The 27,967-nt window shown below is 34.9% G+C and overlaps 1 protein-coding gene across 1 annotated transcript; it reads left to right on the forward strand.

Annotated features, from left to right (window-relative positions):
• The first annotated feature begins 1,888 nt into the window (after window positions 1-1,888).
• On the forward strand, window positions 1,889-27,944 carry LOC121411744. The gene is made up of 20 exons (XM_041604586.1): window positions 1,889-2,367; window positions 4,191-4,445; window positions 5,205-5,326; window positions 7,556-7,618; window positions 8,366-8,442; window positions 9,822-9,945; window positions 12,737-12,805; window positions 13,369-13,531; window positions 14,435-14,517; window positions 15,866-15,949; window positions 16,141-16,193; window positions 17,117-17,194; window positions 17,451-17,511; window positions 18,066-18,189; window positions 18,828-18,895; window positions 22,152-22,259; window positions 24,528-24,824; window positions 25,394-25,447; window positions 26,096-26,185; window positions 26,649-27,944. Exons 2-20 carry the CDS (start codon window positions 4,262-4,264, stop codon window positions 26,820-26,822), a joined length of 2,076 nt encoding a protein of 691 aa, XP_041460520.1. The 5' UTR covers window positions 1,889-2,367; window positions 4,191-4,261; the 3' UTR covers window positions 26,823-27,944.
• The last annotated feature ends 23 nt before the right edge of the window (window positions 27,945-27,967 follow it).

Genomic DNA, 27,967 nt, shown 5'->3' on the forward strand with positions numbered 1-27,967 from the left:
GAAAAATATGCGAAACTTTAAAATGTCAGCGACGAGATGGGATAGGGGGGGGGGGGGGTGGTCACATCTATCGTACATCTCTTCGGTAGGCAAAAGTTTCACGAAAAAGATGTCAGAGAAAAAAAATCATAAATGGGATCAAATATCATTGCGAAGTTGCATGATAGCTGGCGGAAAGTTAACTAAATTTCTGCGGAGCTCCGAGAAACTCTTGTAGTTTAGGTTTAGGTTCCCCCCTAAATGTTTTTGTTGATAACTTTTTCTTTTTTCCTGCGTCCCCCCGCTAAATTCACGTGAACCCCCCCCCCTGAAACGTCCCCCCCCTAAAATTTAGGTTAATGACCTTTTTTTTTTTTTTTGGCTTGTCAAAATTTTTTGGTTAGCAACTCCTAAAATTTAGGTTGATAACCTTTTTTGGGGCACTTGTCAATTTTTTTACCTGTGTCCATCCCAAATTTTCAGGTGGACACCCCTAAATTTTTTGGCTTCCGCCGCCAATGCCTTTTACACATTTTCTTTTTTACACAAGCACACATTGAATGTTTGGACAATTTTCAGATCCGTATTGCAGTGAACAGGGGCGGCCAGATAGTGCCACTGTTATTTTCATGGGGGGGGGGGAATGGGACCTAAAGGTCACGTCTCCCCCCCCCCTCCCCCATTGAACGAGTAAATAGAACTGCACAATTAACTCATAGCTCTCCTAGTACGTCTTTTTTTCTTCCAATTTTCTCCTCTTTCTTTTTTACTCCTTGAAACCACTGGGGCCGACACACAACTGCTCCTGAAGCACCGTCCCGCGTGTACTTAAAATGCGCTGTATGTCATTTATAAGGAAAAAACAAACAAACAAAAAGACAAACATCAAAATCGTTGTATAGTTTGATGATATGCGGAGGGAATAAGGCACCATCTTTCCTGCTTCCTCCTGATTTAAATTGGCCCATAAAACGCGTAACCTATTTAATTGCATAACTACTGGCGCCATACCACGGTGTGTGTGTGTGGGGGGGGGGTAAGGTAAGGTACTCAACTGTAGCCTGTATTAACTATACACAAGCCATGCATTCAAGTCATACACAAGTTTGAAAAAATATAAAATCATTAATGAACGCGTTTTACGATTAAATCATTTTTTATCACCCCATTCCCTGTGTGATTGGCAATATATGCAGAGTGATATCGTTTGAAGAGGATTCAATGTTGCGCAAAGCCCCCCCCCCCCCCGCAGTATGAATTGAAAATTGTAATTTGGCGATTTCAATTTGACTTTTATCATCAGAAACATAATGACTTTTTGTCTCTTTTGTGTCGTTGTGTCTATTTTTGGGCCGCGTATATTAATTGCACAATTTAAATTACATAATGTCCAAAATGTTCCCCTTGTAGTATTTTCACGTAAATGGACCATTCAAGGAGTAACTCCTTGATTATAAAGAGAAATTGGTTTTATCTGTTCAGGATCCCTGTAGTCGGACTTTCTTGTTCTCCATTCTGATAAGCCTAAAAATATAAGGCTTATTTTAATTATAGGCCCGATGGCCTAATTACACCATTACGTTGGTGCGCACAGACGATACCATCATTAAAAACATAAAATGTGGATTTGTGAAAATCCATAAGACGTTTGTATAAAAAATCATACAGATATTAAAGCAGTAAAACTGATACGACACGGAACCTTTGATCGGTTGTAAAGTTGGTATCAGATTGCATATCAACGCCGTCTCCGTAGCAACGGGGTCACGTTTTGATCTTAGTTTACACGGTTCGCTGCAAGAAAACATTATTGTTCCTGCTTTGACACTGTGTGATTGTAATTGAGAAAGACCCGTTTACAATGGTTATTATCTTCGCGTTGATTCAAATAAATATCACAGCCTTGAAATGATGGTGGTTTTATTGGGCGGAGAAACACTGGTAGAGAAAATATTAAGACACGATAATCGATAGCGTCCAACCCTTAAGGCAAACTTTATTAACTCAACAGAGCGAAAATCGATGAAAAAACGTCCCATTCTGGTTAGAAGTCATTACGCGGACATAAATGAACTACGTCGATTTGGAATGAGATTGATTTTTCCCTATTTCTTTTCATCGTTAGGATTTCTTTTGTTCTGTATTGATAGCTTGAAAAGCATTGTGTCGACAACAGTGTTATGAGAGGATTGAACAAGCTTTATCAAAGGGGTGTACGTGCGAGTCAAGAAGGGGCCAATAACACGATGCATAGCAACACATGCAGCCCCTAATTCTGTGACCGAGTTGGAATATTGGATTAATATTTCACATTGATTCCATTCATCTAATTTCGTTGACAACATCATATACTTTCATCGTTCGTCGACATTTAGAGAAAATGATTAGGTAAGCCTGTTTTAAAAGAGATCTTTATCTGCTTTTGTATAATTAAAATATCGTTGTAAGATATCGGGTGAGTATATATATATATATACTGTTTGTCAAATTAGTAATATACTATCAAACAAACCATTAATCAAGCTTCTCTCATAAAGAGTTTGCCATATTCTTGTGAACTGGCCTAAATTCTGATATACATGTACTATGCAAAAGTAAAAAAAAGAGAGAAAAAAGAAGTAACATCTTGGGAATTTTGTTGAGATATTATTGTCATATTAAATGTATAAAGTGGACTCAAATCTCCCATACACCTCAAACATTTAAGATTAGTTTACTAAATGAATTAATATGTCCTATACATCACTCTATTCTGATTCTTAAATATTGCTTATACAAATATTGGGTAATTTTGTGGACTGTAATTATGACTTACGTATATCATCTTTACATTCCACATACTTTTTATCGTAAGGTAATTTGGAAATAGTTTTGCATGTAAATCTGACGCTTTAGCTCTAGTAGGACTATAGCATATCTTCAAAATAATGACATTGATTCATTCTTGCACAAAAAGTGAAATATTATATACTTTACGAAAGATATTCTAAAAAGGATGTCTTTCTAAATGTAAATCCAACCCCATCAGTAGTAGGCCCGGATTATAATACACATGTATTAAAAATATAGTGTAATTGATTCGATCGGGCATAATGTAGATTAAATATACTTCACGAATGATATTCTAACAATTATTTTTTTTAAGACAAAATGGTTCTGTTACTTTCTGATTTATCTTAATATTCTTTCGACAGACTTTAAATCAAGTAAGAAAGTGAATTTTCTTTAAGGGCTTTGCAATCACTTTCTGTCTTAAATTGATATCGGGGATGGAATGGGGATAGTAGTCTTACCTCTTTCTATTAAAAAATGTAACAGTTTGATTCCATTCTAATCATTGCAAAGAAATATGAAAAATAATTATTTTCGCAATAAAAGCAGTAATGAAAGAATCAAGTTTCGTTGAGTCATTTCAGCCGATATTGATGTTATTAAAAATAATAAACCTTTATAGCTTGAACATGATTTCAATTATGGGGGGGGGGGCTTAATTATTAGTAATATCAGGAGGGGAACTTTGTTTGGCCAATGTTGGTGTTGACCAAAGGTCATTATTTAATATCGTTACTACCGTGAGAGTAAAAAAAAATTGACACCTCACAAATCTCCAATTTAAGGAAAAGTTTGATTATTGTATATTCTTTCTTCCAAATAATTTGATACCACATTCATGTGGTATGTGTTAACGCTTGAACGATTAGGAGGTATTCTTTGCAGTGATGTAAATTCTGATTTGCGCCAAAGTAAGGCACGACTACAATGAATGAATTCGGACATCAATGACGTCATTATTATCATACAAGGGTAGCATTAGATTAATTTCAAAACACTTTCTTTTCAGTAAATTACATTAAAATTGTTTAAATTGAATTGGTGGAATTGTAAAGTGTCATTTTTTTTACTCACACGGTATAATTTTTTTTACGAAGGTTCGATTGAATGCCATTAAAACTTCAGTTATTTTCCCTCTTATGCATGTTTAATTCATTTTAATTAATTTCAGATTTTAATGGTGATAATATGGATAGAAAAGGGAACTCACTTAATACTCATCCGCTCATCTGACCAATAAAGTCCTTAAATTAGTCATGTTTACCTTATTTCAAAATAATATTACATTCCTTCATGCAGGGGGAGTTTGTGGCCAATATTGTATACCTTTCCGGAATCAATTTAATAATTTATTTGTGTTCTCTTTACTATGTTTATAGCATTGTTGTACAGGTTGCAACAAAGATGAACAATTCAGGCTGACAAACTCCTGAACACTGAACCTGCAACAATGAATTCCCTGACGGTGCGATCCCCAGTACCCCTTCACCTCCCCCAAATCGAAGAACGCCCCCGAACAAGAACTTCAAGGAGTAGAAAAGGGCGGCTCCCTATCCCAGAGACTGAGTCAGGGGCGTATCGAGCCCATTTTAGGAGATGGTGGGAAGATGAAGGTCGTGCAAAATTATACGAGAGTAAGTGGGTTATTATTATTATTTTATAATATCTTTGTTGCTGCCTTTCATGGCTACTGCGTTATTTGGTGATTGCTATTGTAATACAATTTGCGCCTTTTATTTTTCATACAAATTCTGTCAAACCCCCAAAACATAGTAATTTCATAGGCCTATATATAGAAACATCGAATTATGTATGATATCAGATAGTTATACTTTCAGATAGTTTAAACGCAATTTAATGTATAATATTTATGATTGAATGAAAGAGTGTTGTCTAATTGTTTATCGAATACCATCTAGATAACTATAGTAGACCCTTTGTTTTGAATTTGGCCATAATTAGCGTATTTGACAGAATTTCAGTCGGATACTAGTAAGACAGTAACTTTTTTTTTTAACCTTTATATGTATTGATACGAACCAAATTGTACCATTAATGAGCCAAATATTAAAATCTTTCATTGTCCTTTTTTAACTTAATTTTCGTTGATTTATCTCAATATTTATCAATTAATAATTTCTTTTCTTTTGTGGATTTGTTATTGTTGATTTTTTCATTCTTTACTATAGTTATTTTTCATTTATTCATTCATTAATTTTTTCATTCATTCATTTTTTTCATTCATTCATTAATTATTCATCAATTAATTAATTCATTCATTCATTTTCCTTAAACTTATTCATTAGGTTTTCTTTATCAATTTGTTAATTTTTCAATGTCCCGTTTATTGTAATCAATCATATCATTAAAAAAAATCATCTTCTATATTCTAGAGGAAGATCCAATGATTGCCATCGGTAATCGAATCACGGAGGTACATGAGATGATAACACCGAGAAACACTAGAGAAATCACCATAAACAGGTTGCAGACCCCTCTGAGAAATAAAGTCAGGGTAAGTGGCATCCTTTGAAGTGATAAATGGTTATCAAAATAAATAGACAAAGAGGAAGAGAAAGAAAGAAATAAAGAAATAAAGAAAGAGGAATCGAGAAAATATAAACAAGGCAGTCAGGGGTGGAGAGTGGGAAGAAGAAAGATTACTTCGGGGGGGGGGGGTAAGATCTAGACGCGATAGAAGAAGGGAGGGAGTGAGAGGGAGGGGGAAGGGGGAGGGTAAGGGAGAGAGGGAGGAAGGAGAGGGGGGTGCGAGGTAGAGAGAGAGCAGGCGCGCCGGAACACTTTCAGTTTGGGGGGGGGGCAAAATCCCGAAGGGGGCACAATATTTTTGAAAGCGTGAGATACGGAAGCGATTGAGCGGGAGAGGGTGTGGGACCCCCACGGTAAGAACTTTGTGTAAAAATTGAGTGTAAAAGTTGCGTTTCTAAGAGCATTCAAAAATAAATTTCTTGAGAATTAAATTGAGTTCTTTTTGCTCCTTCTGTTTCCTCCCTTCTGACCCAGACTGGTGTTTCTTCGTGATCAGGGTCGCAGTTCCAGCAAATTACAAGCCTTATTGCAAACTCAGTTGTTTCAAACCAATGTAATATATGCCTTTTAAAGACTTTAAGATGACAAACATGACCGTACGCATCCGGGGGCCGCCGATCGAGAGGGCAAAATTAACAAAATTCACCAAAAGTGTGCACGAAATCTTTCAATTTTATTCTAGAAAATGCAAAAGCTCCCCCATCACCATGGGCGGAAATCCCAGGGGGACAGGGGGGACGCGTCCCCCTACCATTTTGGAAAGGGGTACATAATATCAAATGTCCCCCTACTATTTGTGCTCTTTTATTATGGAAAAAATACATAATTTAAAATCGAAATTATACACATGTATCCTCGAATTTCGAAATATATATAAACAGATATTTTTTATTTAAGAACTTGGTTAGGAAAAGAAAGGGCATACCGGCCCAACTATTCTCGAACTCTCATCTAGCCATATATGCCAGCCAAAGAGTGATGACATTGATGGCCATTGTCAATTTCATAACTAATAAAAATTACGAAAAAAGAAAATCGCCTCTGGATACTTATAAGTAAATTTAGTGCGTAGACGGTTAGATCAGTAAAATCATACCTTTGTTAAGCCAATTCACTTTCCCTTTATTCCAAATTTACTTGGAATATAAGAATATTTTCATTGTTCGCGTACTCAGTATAAAGAATAGTTTTCATGAGTTATGATTAATCCTTCACAGTGAACTTTAACTATGTTTAATCCCCCAAAATTTGTTTTTAAACACTCTATTAACGAGACTTATACTCCATTTTTACACAAAATTCCTGCCGTGGGAGGGGTCATCATAGGTAGATCAAGGGGGCGAAGCGGCGGAAGGTGAGGCGAAAAATGAGAAGAAAGATAGGACCGGGAAGAAAGTTGAATGATGGAAGGGAGGTGAATAATTGGGAAAAAAAGAAAACTTTCAGGTCACAGTATAAAAATAAAAAAAATCGCTCGCGCTATGCATAAATACACAGCCATCTTTTTATTTCAAAACGTGCTTGATTTTTTTTTCACTTTTTGGATCGAAATATATAAAATCAAATCATTTATCTAAGAAGATATCCATCTTTTTCATAATTTGTAGGTTTAGATATTAAAGAAAATTAGCTTGCCATTCGGTTTTAGTCTGAAATGTATTCATTAAAAAGTTAAACGTTATCACACTAATAAGATGGAAAAGGGGCTTATCAAAGGTATGTTTCACAGAGAAACTGTTCGTCAAACGACGCGAGGCTTACTATGATAATGTAATTGCCCCGTCAGGGGCAAAATTTTTTCATTTTTGACAATGGAAATGACAATTTTTAGGCAGAAAAGTGCCTTCATCGTTTACTTTTGTCCTTAAATAATTTATCAGTTTTCTACTTTCAGGGGGGCACATTGGGGGGGGGGGGGCAAAATCTCGTTTTGCCCCCCCCAAATTTTATTTGGGGGGGCAAGTGCCCCCCTGCCCCCCGCTTCCGGCGCCCTTGAGAGAGAGTATTATGTCCCTATGTGGGGGTGAGGCAGAAGGGGATGGATGCTAAGGACAACTGCAAGGGTAAACTTCTTTTTGGTTCCATTCCGTACAGTGTTTACCCTACTTGATCATAATAACCTATCAATATCAATATTTACATAATTTCAATTAGTTAATTAATCGTGTGTTTATCTATATCTATATCGTATTAGGAGCTCTCCATCATGACCCCTGCTACATTTCGACGGACCCGACGGCAAACAGTAGAGAAAAAGGTAAACCTCTCTAACAAGCCCTTATCTTCCTCTACACGAAGTAGTATTAAACTTCAATAGATACATGATATTGATTATGTATGTATGTATGGATGTATGTATGTATGTGTGTATGTATGTATGTATGTATGTATGTATGGAATTTATTATAGTACTACATGCATATTGATATATTTTGATTTATTCTTTTTTTGCAGGAGTTTCTGCATTTTATTCAGAAATCAATGATAGATTAACATGTTCACATAATTGAATGAATACAAATTAAATGTGACAATTTAAAATATACAATGTAAATAATACAAACAAGACTGGTAATTAAATCATACCTAAGCATGTGATATAGTTCGGTAAAATACAGGGGCCAGCTATTATAAGCACAGAGGTGCTTGAAGCAATAGCAGCCAGGAGAGGGGGCTACATGAAAACCATCATAAATTATATTTGATAAATTGATCGTCACGAAATATAAGATTTATAAATATATATATATATATATATATACATATTGGTTTATAAAAAAAAATTGGTAAAAAGAAGTGCAAATGTGTGCATGTGGGTGAGTGCAGGTGAATTAAATTAGGTATACTTAGAAATAAGAAATTTTTTCAACGAAGCTTTAAACGAATAGAGAGATGTACATTGTTTTATATCATGTGGCAATGCATTCCAAATGTCTCTTTTTATTGTTCGTAGTGTATTGTGTCTGTTTGATCAATTCGAATACTGTTTATTTTTTATCTTTAGTTTGACGCCGCCCATCATTTCTTCAATGCAATAAAATCAGTACTGATTGTCGTCACAATATTCAGACGAAGAAGGAGGTAACAAAATTTGCCCTACATTGTTTACGTTAATTTTTAGAAGGCTTATTATTTTTAGACCACACATCGATTTGCACACCTATGTTAAATTTGTATAGCTCAATCATCGTTATGTATTGATATTCGATCAGCCACATAAATGCATTTATCTTTTTATTGATTTTGTTTTATTTTAGGAATATTTATCATATGTCTTATTTTAGGAATATTTATCATATGTCATATGATAAATCTGTTTATCTTTTTATTGATTTTGTTTTATTTTAGGAATATTTATCATATGTCTTATTTTAGGAATATTTATCATATGTCATATGATAAATCTTTTTATCTTTTTATTGATTTTGTTTTATTTTAGGAATATTTATCATATGACATATGATAAATATTCCGAAAATAAGACATATGATAAATATTCCTAAAATAAGACATATGATAAATATTCCTAAAATAAAACAAAATCAATAAAAAGATAAATGCATTTATGTGGCTGATCGAATATCAATACATAACGATGATTGAGCTATATAAATTTAACATAGGCGTGCAAATCGATGTGTGGTCTAAAAATAATAAGCCTTCACATTGTGAAAATCATATACTATGATAATGAGGTTTTGATATATAAATAGAATGATTAAAAGATAGATGAGTGAAATTACTCGATGGAAAAGGGGGTATAGTGAACGAGTTGCATTTGACATTTTATCAATATTAATTCAATTTATGTTTTTTAATCTCTCACCATTGTATAATTATACTATCTCTGTTGATTTTTTGCTTGTAAAATGAACATTTTCAGCCTGCGAGCTGCCTGTTTGATATTTCTTTTCAATAAACCATACCAATTCAATATAATTCAATTCAATCAAAATGGTTTTAAGTGTCAAATCGATCCAATGCCATCATTGACTAATGTTTTATTTAAAGGGTTGTGACAGATTTTTTTTCATGACAATAAATGTATTTACAAATATCTTAATTATAATTCCTCACCCTCATGTCATATAGAATAGCATTAAAACCAGAAGTATGATAACTGATAGTGAAAGGGGGTGGCGTACATTGCCATGATTTTTCGTGGAGGAGGCAAGATGACCTAAATTAAAGATAACCTTACTTTTGTTCTTAATTGGCGATAGGACTATTATAGACTTAAAAGACCCAAAACGGCTTTTCCCTTATGCTCATCATTCTTCTTTCTCCCCCCATTCTTCTCTTTTTATGTTTTTTATAATCATTTTATTCACTACTGAAAAAAAAAAACAGGGGAGAGGTCGCACCTGCTCTCCCTGTCCCCCCCCCCCCTCTGTGTTGCTGCCAACGGTGAAAGAGGATTTGAATATTCTCATCATCATTCTCGTATTATTTTGTACCAGGTATGTTCAAAGAGGCCCGATCAGGGATTCCTTGGATTCAGATATAAGATGTGAAGATTACAACCAAGCTTGGTTCTCAAATCAAGATAAGGAGAACGCAGATACGACTCCACAAAAGACAGTGGTAAGGTAGCTGGGTTGATACTTGTTTTACATTACACATGCTGTCAGTTATACAGTGTTTAAACGAGAATTGAAATCTTATTTAATGATTAACTATGGAAATGATTCGTAAAGCCTATTTTTCGTGTGTTATTTATTAGTCAATGCTAAATTATCAATATGTTTCACCCCCCCTTTCCCGGGCCTGGCTGGTCTCTGTCCTCATGTCCCCTTTTTTGTCCCTTTTGTACATAAATGTGTCCTTCTTCTCTTCCCGCCTCTCTCTCTTAAGATATCATATTATATTATATTGCCATTTCTGTGTTGTTTATCCAATGTTCTTTGAATTCGTCATGAGGAACCTTAATTTACAAGCATAGCTTCACTTAGGTCTCCTCGTCTTCCTTTAAAATAATTTTTTTCTGTCTTAAGCCGTATAATGTATTTAAAAACAATGTTTTTTATGTATAATTGTATGTTTTATCATGCACTCTGCTTATTGTTTCATACACACTTGTATCTTTGTCATGTATTCAAACTCAAAGTTGGAAGACAAATAAAACGAACTTATGAACCAGTGGCGTAGACAGGTCCTTAGACCTGGGGGGGATGATCCCTAGCTGGGTCATACTTTATATATATATATATATAATTAATATATGAATATATATAATCAATATATAAATATAAAGAATGAAGGAGATAACGTACTCGATAAAAACAAAATATCATGGGCCAAAGCAGACGAGTTAAAGATAACAAAATAACACGATCTGCCTCATGGATTATCTCGTGTGTCTTTTAATCACTTTGCTTTCAGCAATAAACAGGGCATCCAGTAATAAACAAACTTCCTTGCACATTTTTCATGGCAGTAATCTTTTGTTTGATTAATGACAATGAGGGTAAAGATGATCATAAGAGAAATGTCATTTGTCGGATGTCTAGTTATCATCTTGGTCATGACAGTCCTGCTAAACATGATCTAGAATAACTAGTATTCCTTATTTTACTAGTATAGTAGTATACTCTTTTAAAAGTAGCGATATTGTTAATGATCAAACGAATGAATCAACAACTAAAGGAATAAACAAATAAACAGCCAAATAACTAAAAAAAATATCAATTACAATTATAGTAATAGGGGTAAAATAAAAAAAGCTCAACATTATATTTCTTATCCACGTGCAGATATGCGGACACTAAAATGATAAGCACACTCTGTTTAAAATTACCATGATTACCTCACCGGGTTGTCGGAAGTAAACTGTATAGATAGTAACTTGTTATAATTTCGATTCATTTCTTATTATGTACCTTGTTATGATGATTATGATAAAAAACATAGGTAAGGAAATGTAACAGTTTATAACCTTCAAACCTAGAAGACTGCGCACGTACAGAAATCACTGGTATAAGTAATTCCAAAATACATTGCGCCTCGACTTACTTCTTCTTGAAACTGGAAGACGTTTATTTTCACCCAATATAGTTATGCAAAACAGTCCTTAACAGTAAAGGATTATAATGCCCAACATGAAGGAAAAACAGGCATACTAATGCTTCATATGGCAGTATCAGGTAACACGCTCGAAAGGAACATACTTGCTAAGTTCCTATTCTCTTGAACGATTCAAAAGTATGAACGCTAACTTAGACCATAAATTAATCTTATCCATGGATTGATTCAATCTGCCTTCGTGAATTAAGGCATGTCTATATATTGGATGATTCTACCTTCTTTGAAAAGCGCAAAGTACTCTGAAAAAATTAGTGAAATAGTTCACTCTTTAAGGAGTGAATATATGAAAGAGTGAATATTGAGTGAAAAAAACCTCGGATATCACTGAGGCCATCCAAAATTTGCACTTTCATTCCAAAATCATTCATTTACTAATTCGCTCCTTAGAGACTGAAAATGTTCACCTTTCCTTTGCAAAGTAGGGGTTGAGGACATGGCCAGCAGGGAAAAGGGTCAGTGTATGTGTATAGGTAATTTCTTATTAATTCGTTTGAACAGTGTTAATGTGTTATGAAAGCAATTGCTCTGAAAGGGAGTGATTAAGCGACACTTTCTTAAATCTGTAATGAAATATTTTGAACTTATCTCCTTTGCAAATACATAATTATTATAAGGAAATGTACTTGGTGAAACTCTGAATAACGATCCTTAAATGTATATGACGACGCAAGACAGTTGTTATTACTTAAAACTTGCAAGTTGTAAATGCATATAAGATGATTGACTCTGAATAAAAGTCCAATTTTGATCATGTTTGTCATTGCTGTACGTTATGATTATTACTGCTATTATTATTGATTGATTTTAACTAGCATTCATTGCTTTATTACTGTATAGTTTTGCTTCTTCCCCCACAGAAACCTGGGGGGGATGATTGTACACACCATCCCCCCCACCTAAAATTCTGGGGGGATGCATCCCCCCCATCCCCCCCGCTATCTACGCCCCTGTTATGAACATTGATGATTGTAATAAAGTAGATGATTACGGCGAGTATAATGGTGGCAGTAATGAATGATGATGAGGAGAAGGATGGGGGGGGGTGGTGGTGAATTATTATAATAATGGAAATGACAACAACAACAGCGACGACGATGATGACGAATGGGAGGTGGTGGTTTTGATGGTGGTGGTAAGATGATGGAGGTGAGATGATGATGATGAGGATGATGATGATGATGATGATGGTGGTGGTGATGGTGGTGGTGACAGTTCATATTTCGGCGGGTTATATTAATTAAGTATATTTTAAAATACAAATTTGTGTTTCACTGTTTTTACTCACCTGCAGATTGGATACGATTATCAGTGCGATTTAAGAATGCAGCCCAAATATAGGACTCATGAACAACTTGAAAGGGTAAGTAACTGACACCAACATATCACGGTTTTAAAAAGGTAGATTGGTAATATTTCAAAAAGTGGTAGATTAACTATGAACATGTATGTTTTCCTGTTATTTTATCTGTAAGAGACTTGTACAATTCTGCTTAAGCTGCTGACCAATGTTGAAATAAAATACCATTATTATTATTATCATCATCATTTTAAGATTTTGAGGGGGGTTATAAAAAGGTGCCCCCAATGGCGTACCTAGGATTTTTCACAGGGGGGCGGCGGCAAATTCGTCCGCCCAAAAATTTGACAAGAAAAAAAAAGGTCTTCAACCACAATTCGTACCAGAAAAAAAAATGATAAGCAAAAAAGCAAACAAGCAAACTGCCCCACGTAGGTACGCTAGTGGGTGCCCCCATCAACGACGATTGAATATCCATGGGTTTTGAGGGTTTAAGTGTTGTCTCGAATTGGGCAAAATAGGGCAAAATAACAAATTTAATTATTTTCCTTTATCATTTTATTTATCTACCTATTTATTACATGTATCTATTTGTTTTTGATTTTGTTATTCTATATTATATTTAGATCGCTCTAAAGATTCGAACCATAAAAACATTCCAGATGTTTCCAACTAAAATTGAAGAAGAGCTTTGTCGTAGGATATCATACGGGTGCTATGACGATGGACGGGTACTAGCCTATCAAGGGAGTAATCCACGTCGCTTCTATTACGTCATCTCAGGACAAAGTAAGAAAATATTGATTGGAAAATGATAATGATTTATCAATTTCACCTTTTCAATGTCACCTTGTAAATTGATTAAAAAAATAGATTAGAAAGTCTTCAGATTTTAGATATTTTAGTTTACAGTCTTTGCTTTCAGATAATTTTTACAAATTGTTTTATTGTAGTATAATAATGTGATTTTAGTTCATGCAGACCTACTATATTAAAATAATTAAACATGTAATTTATCACGTACTTTTAAATTTGATAGGCATAAGCTTGTTTCAATAGTAACTATTATAATGTAATTGTGAAAGACCATATAATAATGATAATATGTGATTTATAATGCGCCAATTCCACTCGACAGAGTGCCCAAGGCGCAGTGAAAGAAGAAAGAAAGAACGAAAGAGAAAAAGTACAAGTATAATAGTAATAGATTCAGGAACAATTAAGAGGCATTGAATAGACGAGTCTTAAGGTAAATGTGTCAACGGACTTGCATTCACGGATTAATTGTCAGGGGAAGATCATTCCATAGAACAGGGCCAGCGTGAGCAAAAGCCCGAACCCCCTTAACGGATTTAGGAATAACAGGAAACCAGATCGAGTTGGATGAACGTATAGGGACCTGACTGTTGGAGTGTATTTGCTGATTAGATTAATATTGTACTGTGGAGCAGAGCCGTTAATTGCATGGAATACAAGGAGAAGGATTTTGAAAATGATGCGATCGTTGAAAGCAATTAACACAAATGTGGTGTCACGACCCCAATGATACTCGTTTTGCACATGTTTAAATGGAACGTTAAGCGGTTGAATAAGTTGACCATGGATGGGCACTTGCTATAATGTATATACTGAAATATAAGACTTAACACTTTATATCTCATTTTCCATTCATTTCCTTTTTATCATGACCAGTTGGTCTACTGCATACATACAAGTTACAAAGCGGAGAGGTTACGAAACCCGTTGGTGTTCACAATAGTGGATACAGCACTCCGGTAAGATATACACAGACGTGTTTAAAAAAATCATGTTTTAGAATGAGAAATTATTTTCATATGTTCTATCTAAAGAAAAAAACTCGCGTTATCTTTCCATATAAACAAAGTGGAGCCGTAGAGACCATGCTGCTATTTGTATGTTCGGATCATATTCTTCTATATAATACGACCCCCCCCCCCAAAAAAAAAAAATGATAAAGCGAAGTCAATTAAATATCGACCCGTGAAATTCCCTCGTTGAGTGAGAAAATACTTGATTTATTGCGGAATACAAACACATCGTCTATGGTTATAAACGTCTTGACACTATTATAGTCTTGAAAGTGATTAGTTTGATAAATGAAGCAGGAGAATAAAACAATCGAGGCAAATTTCCAAATGCACATTATGTACTTCAAGATTGCCGGGTATATAGATCTACCCACAAAGAGGAAAGTAAATGTAAAAGAGCGTGAATGAAGCTGGTCTTGATTCCATATTTTGCCGGCCTTGGCCTTGGGACTCGGGTCACGTGCACAAACTATACAGATACGGGAGAGGTTTATTTTATCAAAGTGGGACAGTGGGGCTTGTGTCCCCATCGATCTCGAAAAGAGGGCGGAGGAGAAGTGGATGAGATGGTATAGAAAGAGGAAGGAGGGGAGCCGGACACTGTAAACAAATATTGGGCAAAATTTTAACAAGCACGAGGGTAATTATGTGTCCAACCAATTTGGGGCAGTATTTTACCCGATGTGGGAAGCATATTGTCCAGTAAGGTTAAAAAAGCAGCAATTACTTTAGAATTAGCAAAATTTTAATCACACTGAATAAATAAAAATTCCCAAAAGAAATGCCCACTGTTGCTTGGACACACAATTACCCTCATGGAGCATTTTACCCAATATTTTTTTATAGTGGATGAACAGACAAAATGTAGGGGGCGAAGAGGATGGGATCTTATATATTTAGATATCCTTACAAAGATGAAAGTTAAATTAAGAGCAAACGTCGGAGCCAGAGAAGTATAAAGGGGTGGAGTCATAGGCGGCGGAAGCGGGGGGGACGTGTCCCCCCCTAAATTTGAGGAGGGGGGACGGTCCCCCCCCTAAATTTGTAGTTGATGACCTTTTTTTTTTTTTTTTTTTTTGCTTGTTAATTTATTTTCCTACGCGTCCCCACTAAAATTTATTAGGTTGAGAACCTTTTTTTTTTTTTTTTTTGCTTGTCAAATTTTTTTTTGGGGTTGTCCCCTCCTAAAATTTTTGGCTTCCGCCGCCAATGGGTGGAGTTGAGAGGGTCGAAGTTAACCAAGTTAGTTATTACCTGATCATTTACTTGCTATGTTTATCTCTTCTTTTTGAAGCGAGAAGAATTGGAGAAACGCACCCCACTCACCTCTCATATGGTATGCAAGGGAAACGTCGAAGTCTTGCTTCTTGAAATCGAGGTAAATATATTCATTCTAAATGTAAAATGGTGGAAGGTAAAAGGGAGAGATAATAGTAGCACGAAATAAAGAGGGCGAAGATGAGAAGAACATCGATTAGAATGCCAATAAAATATGAATATTTATAACGAGAGAGAAAAAGTATCATCTTGATCATAAAGACATTTAAGTTTTTTTTTCCTTTTGTTCAGGACTTCCTTTATCTGATAGACCCACCGGATGACCCTCCGATTGACTTCTTGAGGTAAATACGTCTCATTTCTCCTTGAAAACTGTTTACAGCCACCTGAACTTTAACTGAATATAGGAATCGAAAACTTTAAGAGCTCATAAACTTCATCGTCGCGCCATGTTAGAGTATGTAATTTATTAGCTGGCAATTAGGGATAAGTTAAATTGGGTAATGAATAGGCCTATAGATGTCATTTTCACCATAGTGTGGTCGACTTTTATAAGCCCTATATAAGAACGGAATTTTTGCCCTCATCTCTGTCACGTCTCTATCCATGAAAATTTGCTCCCACGCTTTAGCCACGCCCACTTTTGTTCCTTTACCCATAATGAAGGTTGGGAAATAAGTGTTATATTTGTTATTCATGGGACAACGTAAAGGTGGGTGTGTATGTGTGGGAGGGGAGGAGTGGTACTGTGATGATGCAGTGACCTCTTTAAAAGTTCTTTAGAAATTCAGGGGATTCTTTTCGTAATAATGCGCGATCATGGTAATATTATGTATAATAGTCAACGATAGAATTATATAATGCTTGCTTCCGATGGGTTATTTATGGGATAACGACATAAAGATGGTGGCGTATTTACAAACTGCAATTACAATATGCTTATCAATTTGCACAAACAAGAATTTTTTCCCTTTCTTTTCTTTTCTTTCTTCAAAGGCAACCTTGATAAAATGAGTGACATTCTTACGTGGACTGCCTAACTTAAAAATAATAAAACTGTATGCCTTAGATTGCTTAACAACATAGGCCTACGATGGACCTACGAATGCAACATCCATGTGAAACAAAATAATGTGGACATTTAAAAAAAGTTATATGATCTCAAATCTTGAACAAGAGAAGTTTTAGATTATCACTTTCTGCGAACTTACTTGTTAATTATTGATGAATTTTACGAACTTAAATCATTTTTCAAAATTATTTTCAGAGAACAGTCCATGTTCCGAGAGTTTCCAGTTGATGAGTTTCGTCAGTATCCGGACTCCATTCGGTCTCAGTACTATCCGTGAGTGTCGGAAATAGTTTTATAATATAAGCTTTAATATTTGGTCATACCACTATTTACCAAAGTTGTAATCAAAGATGCAGAGTACATTACTGTAAGCAAACGAGGGAAATTATCATGATTTTATTCCGTGCAAGAGAAATCTAAATCCCCTGACTGCAAGTTATGGTGATTATATTCATTTAACTGATGAGCATGATTCTGTTCAGGATCAAGATAGGTGACATTTATCCTCGTGTTTTTGTTCATCTTCCAGACCAAACAAAGTGATTTGTGAGGATGCTAATCACACCAAGTGGCTATATCTCGTAATGTCGGTAAGGTTTTGATAAATCTTCGCATCTCTCTCTCTGTCTCCCTCTATTATCTGATCTCTGCTTACCCCTCTCTTGTCTCAATGCTCGAGCTCGATCCATCTCAATATACGCCTAGTGCGCATCCTGGATTACGAAAGTATTATGCAATTATTATATTACACTATGTGATCGTAATGATTATGATGATGATGATGATGATGATTGCGATAACGACGACGATGATGATGAGGAGGAGGATCATGAGGATGTTGATGAAGATGATGATGATGATGATGATAATGATTATGATGATGAAGAGGATAATGAGGATGTTTATGATAATGACGTCGATTATGATGACGATGATGACGACTCTTACGACGATAATGATGATTGTAATGATGATGACGTTGATTGTGATGGAGGTGATAAATTATAGGGGGAAGAAAAGGTGAGAAAATGAGAGAAAGAATACCGGTTTCAATAATGATGGAACAGTGACTTCAACAATGATGAATATAACATTTGAATGTATTTTATGATAGTTTTGGGGATTACTATATTTCTTACAACAGGGTGAGTGTTGTTATCTACGCAAGCAGAACATACCAAGCGCATCAAACCTTGACACGCAGCCCTTGGTAGGAGGGGGTCCTCTAGGCGAGAATAAACGACAGAGGAGACCCTCTCATGCAAACGGTCAGTTTAGTAAAAATGTATACTCATTATTCGAGAAAAAATAGTTATTTTATAACATTTAGTATTCTATCATAATTTAAACACGAGTGTGATTATTAATTGTACTAGATTGCAAAATATTGTCTATTCCTAAACAATGAATTATTGAAATGTGTAAGGATTTGACTAAAGTGTAATTTCTTCCATGGAAGAAAAAAAGGAACATTTTGGGATTTTTCTTCTTTCTTAATTTGATGAACAGTGTGTTATTATCGCGTTTTCAACGGTTTTAAAAATCACGATTTTAAAGAATAGTTATTCAAATTTGTTTAGTTTGAACATGTTGAAGCGAGGTCAATGTGTTTACAAAATGTAATTGCAAAGAGAAATCTTTTCAGAATTTGCTACTTGTTATTATTGGCATGGTTGATAAAAATTAAAATTCATTATTGAATTTCTTAACTTTTTAAAGTACATCAACGCTCATGCATGAGATAAGAACAGGCGATCGAAGTGAATGAAAACCGATCTATATATATATATATATATATATATATATATATATATATATATATATATACATTTCAATCTTATCGTCCTTGAAAAAAGTTACATTAACGATTCAAGATGATTACTACTAATATGTTTTATCATTACAGAAATGATTGAGATGAGTATAGCAAGATATGTCGCAAAGCAGCGTTCATCTGTGCCCTATTTACCTGAGGTAAGCTCTTTTATTTACTGACAAACTTTATTTCATTATTTCATATCATATGTCATTTCATGTCATTCATTTCATATCATATCATATTATGTAATTTCATTTTATTTCACATCATATCATATGTCATATCAAATCATATATCATGTCATAATCATGTCATTTCATTTCGTTTCTTTTCTTTTCATTGAATATCATATCAATTGATTTGATTTGATTTGATTTAATTCCATTCCTTTCCATTTCGTTTCTTTATTTTACTTTTATACCATTTCATCTCATCTATCATTCCATTCTAATCAATTCATTCACATGCCATGTACCATTCCATCTCATTTTATTTGATGTAAACATAATATATACTAAATTCATTGCAAATTATAGAATAATTCAACTTAAGGATGTAATAGCAATTGCCACTTTAATTATCAAATCCAGATGAGTTTTTTTTATAAACAAATATAATGAATATTTTACAAACATGATTTTCAATCATTAGTTGGTTTCTTAAACATATTTTTGTATTCAAATCATAATCACTCATGGACTACACGTATTCATATTAAATAAAATTTATTTAGAATTTTATATTTTTCAATATGAGCAAACTGCGCCATGATCTAAATTTGACAACAGATTATGTCAGATAAATAGATAAAAATAAAAACAAATTGTCTCAGAAATGAGAAGAATTAAACAAAGAATAGAGGCCGTAGCATGTTATCCTGATTAATCTGGGTCAATTTTTTTTTTCTATTGATGTTCTACTCGTATGCATTGCTTAAACATTCAACCGGTAATTAAACTAGCTTGTCCTTTTACTTGTTATTTTCATATTTTGAATAATGCATATAATTCAGAATATTGTGCGCTTTCCTATAATGATTGAGTCTCTTGATACTATATAAGGTCATAATTAAGAGAATAATACGGATTATTATACCTCTTTTAAACCACCATCATGGGGAAAACTGAGAAAGATTAGAAATTATTCGGATTACAATTAATTTCAAGATTCTAAAACAGATCTCTTAAGGAAATCTGTGTCTTCAGAAGATCAGTAAACTTGACCGGATATCGCATACATTCGTAATTACGAAGGTTCGTATTTCCGAAGGTTCGTAAGTCCGAAAACGAAATGAGGTTCGTAATTCCGAGGGTTCGTTAGTCCGAAACAAAGTGAGGTTCGTAATTCCGACGGTTCGTCAGTCCGAAAACGTAATGATTAACGAACCTTTCGTTTTCGGATTAACGAACCTTCGGAACAACGAACCTTATTTCGTTTTCGGACTAACGAACCTTCGGAACATCGAACCTTATTTTGTTTTCGGATTATCGAACCTTCGGAATAACGTCACAAATGTTCGGATTAAAAAACACTTTTACGTTTTCGGATTAACGAACATCGAGGTATAGGCAATTTACGTGTTTCGGAATTGCGAACCTTTAAGCGGAATAAAGAACCTTCGGAATTACGAAGTATAACCCGGAATAACGAAGCTTCGGAATAACGAATGTATGCGCATCTATTTAAACACAGTTAAAAAGGCGGTTACAAGACTGATTTCCCCCGGGGGGGGGGGTGTAAGATAATTAAAATGAAATGGCCTTTCATATTGATTCAATAGCATCTTAACAGTCTGTGCTATCCATCATTGTATCTATTTTTTTAGATTACCATTTATCCACTCTGGATGTTTTGTTGTTAGTTTATGTTTTCTTATTTTGTATTTTCATGTTGAATGGTATAGTCTCACTGCAGTGCCTTTGCAAAGCAGTTTTTTTCTTAACTGAACAGGTCAACACTGCAGTATAAAATAATAAATAAATATTTAAACAGGTAAAACAACATATAAAAGCAAAATATATATATAAACATCGTAGAAGTGTAGTAGTCGGTAATATAGGAGGAGGAAGAGAAGAAGAGGAAGAGGAAGAAAAAGAAGCAACGGAAGAAGAATAAAAGGGAAGGAAGAAAAAGAAGAAGAAGGAAAAGAAGGAGGAGGAGAAGAAGAAGAGCAAGAAGGGGAAAAGATGATGAAGAAGAATTGTTATTAGAATTTGTATTTAATATCTATTAACTAAGAATGCAACACTAACAGTGAACTATGCTTGTGTATATATCGAATTAACTCAAGATAACAGTTAACAGAATATGAAGCAAAACGTTAAGAAACAGTGGGCAAATTCGAATTAATGTCTATAAAACTAAAGAGATGTAAACAAACGAAAAATGACTTTTGTACTTTCATCAATCGATCTTATACTCATGTATTGCACATTGTTTTCTATAATGTTTCAACGAGAATTTGAAATAAATATATGGACGAAAGTGAGATGAGGTTAGCTAGAATTCATAATCGAACCCTATATACTCACAAACAAGATCATTTAATATCGAAACCCCAAGTCTTCCTTTGTAGGACAATTGTTAGTTTTTGCAATTACTCCGCAGATGCTTTGTGGAGAGTAGAAAATATTGGCAAAAGCCTTTCATGGCAGAGAAGTCTTTGTCGAAATTGGTGATTCAAAACGCCATTTTCGTCTGTGACTCTGGACAACGCAATTTTTCGTCAGCTCAGAATTTTAAAAGGATCAGTTGTCCCGGTGCACCAATTTCGACAAAGCACCCTCAGCTGTTCATTGTGATTCAACGGGTATTTTGAATAGATTTATTATGTTGTATATAGTATCCGTCCCATTTGTAATTGCGAAAAACCCTATTATTCAACCTGCTAAGAGATGATACAGTCCCGCAACAGATTTAAAGTCATTTTATTGCAGATTGATTACAAAATGCGTTCAATCGGGCGTTCAATGTCCCTCTAGGCTCTGATATTATATCGGCATATTCTGTTCATTCGCTGAGTCAATTTGAAATAACAAATAATTGTTAATAAATCCTTAGAATTAAGCGTTGATAATTTAGAAATTCGCACACACAATGTATGATCTATGTCGAAAACGTAATCACCAACTTTATGCTTATGACAAAATAGACGTTGAATGATATGAATGCAAAAGAAACAAAATAATATCAAAATCAAATCAAATCTACTGTTGTATGATTATGAATTTGAAAAGAATGTATTACAAAAGAAAATAGCCAAAGAGCGTGAAATACGCCAAAATAACATGGGACAGGAAGCTGAAATTCGCCAAAAGCACACAATTTGACAACCCGGAAATTCAAAACAAAGGACATCTTATTAAGGATTATTATTTCTTATTTGTGGGCATATTTTTTCTTAATTTCAAGATCCGAACATCTATTGCTGAAGACACAGTGCCCACGACTAACAATCCTCACGGTCAATCTATCGGATATCCGCCTATTTCAAGAGAGGATACGAGATCTATATCACCGGTGAGTAGGATAGATGTCCGTGAATGCCTGTTATCATAGGTGTCGATCACGGGGGGATGGGGGGGATATATCCCCCCCAATATTTCAAGTGGGGGGGATGGCCTGTATTATCATCCCCCCCAATGATTTAGGGTAGAAAAATTATAATAATGATGATGAAAAAAGAAAGTTTGATCATGATGATTATAGTATGCCATCAATCAGTTTGTTTCCCTCGCAATTTGTGTATATTGTTATTAAATAAAAACAATCTTTTTCAGGACTATTAAACAGATGGGTGGAGGTTCAAGATGAAAAAGAATGAAATGTTTATGTATTTGATATTTTTTAACACATGACATGAAAGGACCCCAACGAAAATCAACTTTTGTTGATTGGGTGTTCCATCCCACCAGTGGTGAATAAATTAATTTAAATAAATCATTAACTCAAAAGGGTGGAAAATAAACGGGAGTAAAAGGGTGGCAAGATAAATAAAGGAATGACGGTAAACCCCGATGGCGCACGAGAAGCCACACAGGTTGTAATTTGTGCTAGTCTTAATTGGTCCGAATCTGCATTTTATCATCATGCATTAAGAAGAATAAAGATATTGCCAGTCAGGTTAGATTTAAGAGAGAAGTTGTATACACAGAGGCGTCGATCCTGGGTGGGGGGGGGGGCAGGGGGCGATCGCCCCACCAATGAAAATATTGGGGGGCAAACATATCGTTTTGCCCCCCCCCAATAATTTCGCATGTGCAACTAAAAAATAAAATAAGATTGTAATGCTACACTGAAATCAGCAAGCGAGATTGAGATACCAACTCGATCTTGATTCAAAATCATGCTCAAAATGTCTGCTTTTCAGATATGGAATATAAAAATTTTCAGCTCGCGCTTCGCGCTCGCATCATGTACCAAAACCCCATACTTTTCATGATTATATAGGTGAATATAATGTCCCGTTTTCAATTCTAAACCTCAAAAGAACTTTGATTTTGCAATAATCTTTTGTTGGATATATATCTTCCATTAAAATGTCATTTTTTCCAGATCAAAATATCAAAATTTTCAGCTCGCGCTCGCATCTATTGTTCTTCTAGATACCCATCTTAATCATTTGTACCAAAAATGCTTAGAATATCAAGCTTTCAGGTCAGAATATAAAGAAATTCCAGCTCGCTCTCTAGTGAGATACATGTATCCTCCTCATGAGTTACTACAAACAAACCTAAACAGGTACATTTTTCCTGTTTTCATGACATACTAAAAAAATTTAGCTCGCGCTTCGCGCTCGCATTGTTGGTGAAGGTGAGATATGTGTCTCTTTCTCATGAGTTATATGTATATATATATATATATATATATATATATATATTGTGATCGAGCGCCTTTGGAATGTTGATTCATAATTTTGCCCCCTCCCCATCTGAAAAATGGATCGACGCCCCTGTGTATACATCATGCTCAATGAACAGATCACTATGTACATGGTCCAGTCAATTTTTGTCATTTTTTCTCGGTATGAGTTTAGAATAGGCTGACTTGTAACACAAATTGAATTTTCAAAAAAATTATACAAGTATAGTACACTACAACAATGAAGGAATTTCCAAGAACACCATGCATATCAACCACTCCCAAATGTCCTAACTTGTGATTTTAGTGGGGGTAATGTTGAAATATCCCCATCCACAAGAACATTTGTGTCAATCATCCCCCCCAACCAAGAATACGGATCGACACCCATGCCTGTTATCATAGATTGTATGATTAAGTCAAGAGTTTAGAGCATTATCCCCATGGTAACATACCGCCATATATCCTCATTTGCACGGAGTCATTTTTTTTAATCTCCTGATAGAATGAGCCGAGACTCGACTCTATTTTGATTTAAAGAAACTTGGGACCTATATGATTTTCACTCGAGATGGTTTGAAATCAGCTAAGTTATGATGACTAACTAAATTTATATCAAAGTATCGAAATATTGGTCTCTTCAACTAGGGTTGACGCCATCTTGAGCCAAAACTCCACAGCAAAAGTAAAGTACAAGGTGGTTAAATATTAAGAGAGGGAGATAAAGCAAGTATCATAAGGGTGTTTTGAATTGACCATCAGCCTATAAATAACAGGGCTACTCTTATTTGGATGAACAATGAGATGTTTTTAAGGTTCTGATTAACCTGTTGGGTTTATCACGATTACTCACATTGTCTATTTGTTTTGTTTGTCTCTTTAAAATCCGACATGAAACCGTATTTTCTTTCACAATTTTGTTAACAGCATAGCTTATCGTCACGGCGAGCCAGCATGGTGGGCTACTCACACGACCTTCCTGCCCTGGCTCGTCACAATGACATCGTAGAAGATCCGCTACTTCCTCCTGATACCCGGTCGAGGTCTAGACAGCGTCGTAGCAGCATGTTCCTTACTGAACGGAGCCGGACGGATGCCTCTATATCACGGGCTCAAACACGGCAACGCACCCAAACGTTCCCTTTTGGCGGGAGAGGGGCCCGGGGAAGGAGACAGAAGCGCGTTTTTCTTCAGCTCGGAAAGCTACAACCAGGAGACATATTTGTAAGATCAGATATAGAGTGTATTAGCGTATTTATTTTTCATGTCCACAGCTCAGTTATGTAATTGAAAATAAATATGAGAAAAGTTAACGATGTTTTAGATTCATGAATTTTTTTTTTTACAAAGAGTTTCTAATAATCGAAGAATAAATCAGTAGAATGACTAAAAATAGCCCTGCTTGATTTCATTTGCCGTGTTATTGTTTGTTTGCTTGATTTTATTTCTGCGTTCACAATACATTATCAAAAATCATTAACATTGTTTGCAATATACAAAATAATACATAATGTTTACAACACAAACATGATACATAATTAGAAAAAAAATATGGTTTAGGCATATACTTCACATTAGGATGATAATAAAAAGCAGCATAAACAAATGAACGCAGGAGACCGCCGCCATCGTGAGCGGTTAAGCTTGTAATTATATGGCTCCAGACCCAGAATGCTAGTCTCATGATTTATTTTGCTACAATTATTTGTCCCGCAATTTGTTGGCATACCATTAAACCAATCGTGCTTTTGGGGGTCGTTGATTAGTTTTGTCCATGTCATCATATTCTACAGGGGTTAAATGAGGTCGCAGGAACACTACGGGTGGAACCATCAGGTGTCAGTGTGGTAAGTGTTGGTATAATCATTAATTTGATATCTAAATATAAATAAATCTTCTAAATCTCAAAGACTAGCAGATGATCACGTTCTCATTATTTTGATGTACAGAGTATATCACTGCTCCTTTATCATGTTAATGGGGTGCGAGAAATGCCATGTTGCTTGTAGTTTCTTTTCATTACAACTGGACTCATGACATACAACTTTTTTTTCTCGAAGGATGTAAGGCGCTATTATTTAGGGCCGAGTGTTATATCAAATTAGGAACCTTAAAAGTTTGTTTTCAGATACATGTTTTTATGGAATTAAGTTAAATGCAAATTTTGTATACTCAACTACCATACGAAAATCTTTTTCACCATAACATCACTGTTTTCATTGAAATTTAACCCAGACAAATCTGTAACATTCTCTTGGTTAGGCATCGAGGTACTTAACTTTCAGCCAATTGGAGTACTATTCTTTTTACGAGAGTCACGTCGTTCACAGGTCTACTGATCTAATAGTCCCGTTAAACCTTGTGAAGTGTGACAAATTGAGGGAAACGTACCTGGGAATAAACTTTACCGTGAGATGGATGTAAAAATGACCGACAGAAAAAAAATTGATATAAATGTGGAAAAATACCAATACCATTTATTTCACTTTTTACAGGTTAGTGGAGGGGCTGAGGTGATCTCGATTAGCAAACGGTTTTTCAGGCAGCATGCTGGTGTGATGACACTGCTTAAACTTGAAAGCATGGTAAGCAATTTTTACCTGCATGATTACTTTAAAACCATGGACCTAATAGGTCCATGCTTGAAACTAAGTTCCCGTTTTCTGCCGAGATTAGAGGAAAACCAACGTAACTACTCGTGACGGCAATAAAATGAAAATACGACCCATCGTCTTCAGTGGAGTGGTCTGCTGTTTATAAGACTGTCTTGATAACGGGTAGGAGCCCATAATTCCATTAAAATGAGACAAGAACGGCAGGAAATAAGGGTTTAAAACGCTGTGTGAACTTCCTGCGTGCTCGTATTTCCCTCTGTTTACATTTTAGTCAATAGACAATTCTGTTTCATTTCTGTTTGAAATCGTGTGCACACACACATGGGCGTTTAATAGCATGTTCAAAGATGATATGGCTCTTCGAAATTTGTCAAGCTGCTATTCTAGTCATTGATATTATATTCGTCTTAATTTCCTTTTTTTTAAAATATAGCTGCAAGAATTTGTTTCGGAGGAAGATGCAAAAGACCTTTTGCGTGAGGAAAATACATGGAAGCGATATAAGGAGGCACTCGTCAGTAAAGTCGCGACGAAAAAAGCCGAAAGGAATTCCAGAGGCAGGAGAGGGATTCGAGTAAAACTCAACCCACTAGCGCAGACGTTATGACGAATGGCTGACGGAAATAACTGAGTGTGATCGGTTATAAACGAAATATCAGGCATTTGCTTTTACAAGATAAAGGCCGTCGTCAATCGAAACGAATTACACAGAATGCAGAAGGGATGAATGCCAATCGGAAATTGCCGAGTATATAGAGACAAAAACTCACGAACAAATTATCCCAATGCAATTAAAGAGTTATTAGATTAAGAAACTAGATCAATAAAAAATGCCGTTATGTGAAAACAGGAAAAAGAATAAGATAAATGAATCATTAAAAGTTATTAACGAACTGTGATCCCTACATCTTTGTGGATTTCAGTGATGTAATCCATTTGCTGTATTTTTTCTAAACTTACTCAGAATTATACCCCCTCTTTTATGATATCGATATGATATATTAAAGGTCCATATTTGAATATTGCAAAGGGGAAGAATTCTTTGACATGTTTGAGGGAAATAATCATAGATTGCAGATAAATCGAGTATTATTGCGATTCACTTACCAAATTGCCATCTAAAATTGGCATGATAGTCATAGTGATCTCAAACAGCCATACCTTTCAGATTTCTGTTAACTTTCATTAGTCCATTTTCTTATTTTTACGCTTTCAAATCATTTTATCATCAAGGTTTGATTTCCCCTTTGAACGGTATAAAATGGTGTATAAACTTAGGATAAATCTTAGAAGGTGGAATATAAGTTATTATTGACAAAACTACGTAGTGTATGTACTGTGGACAGGATCTTAACTTCTTCCTACAGAAAAACAAAATGACGAATGCAGTCGGTAATGGTGTTGTCCAACAAGTTTTTTACCCAGTTTATGCATGGTAATTTAATTAATGATGAGTAAACATATTTTCGTAATAATTGTTAATTGCTCTTGTCAACATGTTATCATCTAGCACCTTTTATGAAAACGTAATTTCATATTTGCTATGTAATAATAAGATATTATTTCATATCAACTTTTTCATCAGTTTTTCAGAATGTGTAATTATACGATGTATACCAATATATAAAGAGTTAAGTGTCAAAGCTGTGTGTAATAACACTTGGGAATTATTACGACTTCATTTGTCTTATTTTGCAACCTAATTAACATGAAAAATGATAGGGTACATTTCTACGCAAAATTTATTGGAAC

Source organism: Lytechinus variegatus, chromosome 1 (genome assembly GCF_018143015.1).
Source record: "Lytechinus variegatus isolate NC3 chromosome 1, Lvar_3.0, whole genome shotgun sequence".
In the NCBI taxonomy this organism is placed as follows: Eukaryota; Metazoa; Echinodermata; class Echinoidea; order Temnopleuroida; family Toxopneustidae; genus Lytechinus; species Lytechinus variegatus.

Excerpts from the sequence above, each read along its gene's own strand:
- LOC121411744 (XM_041604586.1), top strand. The coding sequence starts at position 4,262 with ATGAATTCCCTGACGGTGCGATCCCCAGTACCCCTTCACCTCCCCCAA. Across the intron at positions 4,446-5,204 it reads TCGTGCAAAATTATACGAGA|AGGAAGATCCAATGATTGCC; the intron begins GTAAGTGGGTTA and ends TCTATATTCTAG. Across the intron at positions 17,512-18,065 it reads GGCTATATCTCGTAATGTCG|GGTGAGTGTTGTTATCTACG; the intron begins GTAAGGTTTTGA and ends TTCTTACAACAG.